General features: G+C 35.5%; 1 protein-coding gene across 1 annotated transcript; it reads left to right on the forward strand.

The window, feature by feature from the left end:
* Positions 1 to 488: 488 nt before the first annotated feature.
* On the forward strand, positions 489 to 3,721 carry ttc36 (tetratricopeptide repeat domain 36). The gene is made up of 3 exons (XM_024276511.2): positions 489 to 644; positions 798 to 986; positions 3,392 to 3,721. Exons 1-3 carry the CDS (start codon positions 539 to 541, stop codon positions 3,658 to 3,660), a joined length of 564 nt encoding a protein of 187 aa, XP_024132279.1. The 5' UTR covers positions 489 to 538; the 3' UTR covers positions 3,661 to 3,721.
* Positions 3,722 to 4,958: the final 1,237 nt, after the last annotated feature.

Below are 4,958 nucleotides of genomic sequence, written 5' to 3' on the forward strand. Positions count from 1 at the left end.
CATAAAGAATTATCATCAACAAATGTTATGTTCTTTTAATACAGAAAGTAGTGATTAAAAAAATAGTAAATGAGGAACAATAGACGAGTTATTCTCACCATAAAGTTTTAAAAAACTTTTGCCGCCAAAAGTGTTTCTGAGATTTCATAGAGGCAGCCATTTTGAAATGAGCTGGAAAAGCCCTCTAGTGGAATGTTGATGAACTACAAGAAGGAAAACAGTTTAATGCAGTGGGTTTTTAAGGAAAGTTTGACTCATTCTAAGGAGAAAAGGGTCTCAGAAATGCATCTATTAAATATGATATGTAAGGTAAAGACTATGTAAGTCTGAATACACTGCTGAGCGCCGCCTCAGGCAGTAGTTTGTGGTTTGCATTTTCTGCTAAATCAAACACAGATGGGTTCAGTGCAGACACATCTCAAAGTCCAGCCCTGCTTCCTCCCCCTCCTCTGATTGGCTCATGCAGGAGGCAGAAGTTGAGCTTTAAAGACTTTCTTTTTTTTGCAGAATTTTCATTTTACTTCACATACCAACAACGATGGCTTCAGCAAATGACAGAGCTGTTCTTCAAGCCATATTCAACCCCACCAGCCCCTTTGGAGACGTCCCCGGTATCAACCAGGAGGAAGAATTATTTGATGATGGTGAGTTTCTGACTTCACACTCTTAATATGTTGTGTTTCTAGGCTAAAATAATCCTCCCAGCTCTGAGTGATGTTCCAGTGTTTTCTTCTGGCATGGACACCTGTCAGCGGAGTCTGAGCATGTTTCTCCTCCTGTTTATCTGCTCCTGCCAGACAGCGGTTTTGACGCAGAGCTGCTGAAGCGAGTGAAAGAGCTGGAGATGCGGGGCGTCTCGGCAGCAGAGGCTGGGGATTTGCAGGGTGCACTTCAGCTGTTCAGCCAGGCAGTCCACATCCTGCCTGAGCGAGCGTCTGCCTACAACAACCGAGCGCAGGCCCTGCGGCTGCAGGGGGACACCACAGGTACATGCAACAAAGGCAGCCATAACCCTTTATGGAGCTTTGTGCCGGCCTGCCAAGTCGGACGACAGCGCGACGCACAGCAGGAGCCCAGTCTATCTGGGGCACATTTCTAGCAGTTTTTACCCCGTGAGGCCTGTGTCTACCTCTGATCTCTGCTCCAGATGTATCAGGTTGGGGGAAATGTGGGTAATACCTCATAGAAAGTGTAAATCTTACTGCTTTCAGACAATTTATCAATAATTCATTATTTCAATCAATCAAATATTCATTGTGCGTCCACCTCCATACTGTTTTAAATATGTTGTAAGTTATTTTGATACATTTATTATACCTTAAACTTACATACAGCTTCTTCCTGAATTTTCCTTGTCAATTACTTTAGTTTTAATTTAAACTTTTAATAGGTTTTTTCTTTATTTTTATTGGGCATTTAAAAAAAAAGGAATTTAATCTAATTTTAGATACCTCTGTCCACAGTGAAGTGAGCTGTACCCAAATTTCATCGTAACAGATACAATGACAATAAATGTGTTCAATTCAATTCAATTCAATTCCTGTCTGCCTTCAGAAAACACTATGAGTGTTTTTTGCAGCATCATTCTTTTTGTCTTTTTTTTTTTGTTTGTTTGCTTGTTTTGGTAGTTACCATTTCATTTCGTAATCTTAGTAATATTCTTTTTTATTTTTTAGAAAATGCCTTTTTAAAACAAAATTAGTTACATATCTTTGTGGCTTTCTGGTTAAAGAAAAATATATATATTTTTTTATTTTATAAAGTAACATATCTTTTTGGACTGCACATCAAGTGAAACAAAGCAGTCTGATTAGGTAAACTTTATTAAATATTTAAAGCACCAGACTATAGTACCCATAACGCTCCGATGTGTCTTCGGAGTTTACCAAAGTCAAACATTTCAAAACATTTATAAGTGCCATGTGCCACAGTTAACCACCTTGAGGTCAATTTGCAAATTTTTGGCTTTTTCTAGAATTAAAATAGACACATGTCTTATATATGACATCATGATACAAAATACTAAAATTGGTGGATTAAGTTGATCCCATGTGGTACAGGGTGTCTTTTATTTTGAAAGGAAGTCTGTCCAAAGTTATGAACTAATATATATATATATATATATATATATGTGTGTGTGTTTTATTTATGCATTAAAAAATCAATTATTTATATTTATCTTAATACTATAAATACAAATCAGTGTCAGATCTTTTTATAGGGTGAAGCAAAACTTTGTGGATCCTACTGGATTGTAGTCAATAAGAAAATGACCTAAATGTTAAACGATGAAAGTTTTCAACTATGAGACTTAAAATAAAAAAATAAAAATAAAAAAAAGAACTATAGACCTGTATTTTTTGTACAACGGAGTATTGGGGCCACCCCAAAAAAAAAATAAGAAGAAATACTTTGTCTCGTAAATCTACAACTTTTTTGGGGGGAAATTTACGAGTTTTTTAAAAGTCATTTAGTCTATGACTTTTAAAGTCATATATTACTTTATTCTTGTAATTTAACAGTTATTACTTTTTCCTTGTAAATTTACTAGATTTAAAGTTGTAATTAAAAAAATATATATATATTCCGTTAGTAAACTGGCGCTACTGTTGCTATATTAGCATTCACCTTTTACATTTGTAATTATGACCTTTTGTTTACATCGATAATCATAATTGTTCTTTTAAATAATCATAATCGTCATGTTAGTTTAGTCTTCAGCCTTTATTCATGGACTTTAAAAACTATTGTGGCCCATTTTTATTGATTTGCGATGTTTAAAACGGGTTTTAGCATCAGCTAAGTTAGCATAAAACATGACCTCTTCTGTTTTAGTTATTATTTCAAAAATCATCTAAAATGTACATGTTCTGTTTTCCTTATACTTCAGCATTAAAAAAACAAAACAGAAAAGTTCATAAAAATGTGCTGGCAATGGTTTATGACTTAAGCATTTTCAAAAAATAAGCTCTTATTTTGTTGATTTTACATTTTCATACACCCCCCGAATCTCGTAGCAAAATATGTGACGCTTTTACTTTTTTTCTGTTTGGTTTTTTTTTTTTGCTTTTTTTTGTTTTCATGTCAAAACCGACTGTCAGCTGAAAGGACGAGATACGGAGACAAAGAGAAAGAAAATCCTTATTTTAATGACACAGCTGTTCCTGCATGCTAGTTTCTGAAACATTAATGAGCAAAGTGAAATTTTCATCCTTTTTAGATTACATAAAACTGCTGGTGCATTTCAACAACAGCGCTTGAACATCTTTTTCTTCAAAGACGATCTCAAACAGGCCTCAAGGCATAAAGTCAAAGCTTGTGCAGCGTGGAAGAAAAACAACAAATCGGACTTCCAAAAATTGTGCATCATGCTTGTTTTGTCTCCTGCCAGGAGCCTTGCAGGATCTGGACAGAGCCATTGTCCTGAGCGGCGGCGGCGGGCGGACCGGCTGCCAGGCGCTGGTGCAAAGAGGCCTCCTGCGGAGATTAGGGTGCCAGACGGATGAAGCCCGGGCAGATTTTGAGAAAGCAGCTTCTCTCGGAAGCGAATTTGCCCGACAGCAGGCCGTGCTTCTTAATCCGTATGCCGCCTTGTGCAACAAGATGCTGTCCGAGGTGATCAACAAACTCCGCAACCCCAACATGTCAGAGGCGCAGTAGCTGATGGAGATGACTCAAACACTTCTCTTCTGAATCTGAAATAAATGTTTTTTTCTTTCTACATTTGATTCTTTCTGCATCAATAGAACTATTCTGATTTATAAGCCAATGCATGTGAATCCAAAAGAAATCATCCCATTTCCCTCAATAAAACAGATTTAACATATCAGTTGACAAAAAAAAATGCTGTTTCTGTGTTATATTAAATTTCACATGTAATGTAATCCTGAGCAAAATTACATTACATTAGCAACGTTGACAGGAAGTGTGTGTAATTCACCTTTTCTCCACCAGATGCCAGTATTGCCCTTCAAAAAATCTGAAGTCTATGGTTTTCACTTTAAAAGTACGGTGGCTTTGAAGCACAAATCACACCAACAAATCAGCAAGAACAAACCAGAAACATAACTAAAACAAGTTAAAAATGAAGCTTTTTGGTAAACAAAAATCAATAAGAAACCAGAAAGGTTTACAGTACATCATCGAGATTATCCAATCAGTAAAGTCCAAAAGTATAACTTTTCCGGTTAGAAAAAAAAAAAAAAAAAAATAGAAAACAAAAGTAGTTGTGAAATTTGAAAAAGAATGAGACAAAAATTGAAACTGGCAAAGGAGATTTCTGACTGGAAGAAGACGTTTGTCCATCATTTCAACCGGATGTTAAAATGATCATCGGAAGAAGCAAGACTGTATCTGCTGATCATACAAGTTGTTTAAGTATGCAAACATTGAAAACGCATTTGAAAAAACTCAAACATCATCATTTAATCAGTTATGTGCTATTATATTGTGTTTTATTAACATAAGCATACGTATCTTAACATCTCTGGAAAATACTTATGTTTTCTGAAACATTTCATTTTTGGAATTTTGCTTAAATTTCTAAAATGCAATGTTTTTCTATCATGGTTTTTCATTTTTCCTCTTCTTTTTCTGTCATTGTGATCTTTGAAATTATATCTTTTTTATCGTAAAACACTCCCCCGTTGTCTTTTAATTATAATTTTACAGTTTTTTGGTAAAAAAAAAAGCCAGTTTAGTTTAATTAGACATATTTTCTGTGGGTGGGACTGTTGGCGCGTAATATCCCATCCAGCCTTTGTTTACACTTGTTTCACGTTAGTTTAGAGCTTCTCACAACCCCAAGCTAACGTTAGCGTAGCAAAACAACGGCAAGGAATATTGAAACAATCCAGCCGTAAAGTTTTTTCAGCCAGATACCAACTTAGATGAGGAAAATTAAGGCGCTAATAGATCTATTTGTGTAGTGAATGCTTCAAAATTGGAGCAGAAAAAAT

The sequence above is a fragment of the Oryzias melastigma genome, linkage group LG13 (assembly GCF_002922805.2).
Source record: "Oryzias melastigma strain HK-1 linkage group LG13, ASM292280v2, whole genome shotgun sequence".
Lineage (NCBI taxonomy): Eukaryota > Metazoa > Chordata > Actinopteri > Beloniformes > Adrianichthyidae > Oryzias > Oryzias melastigma.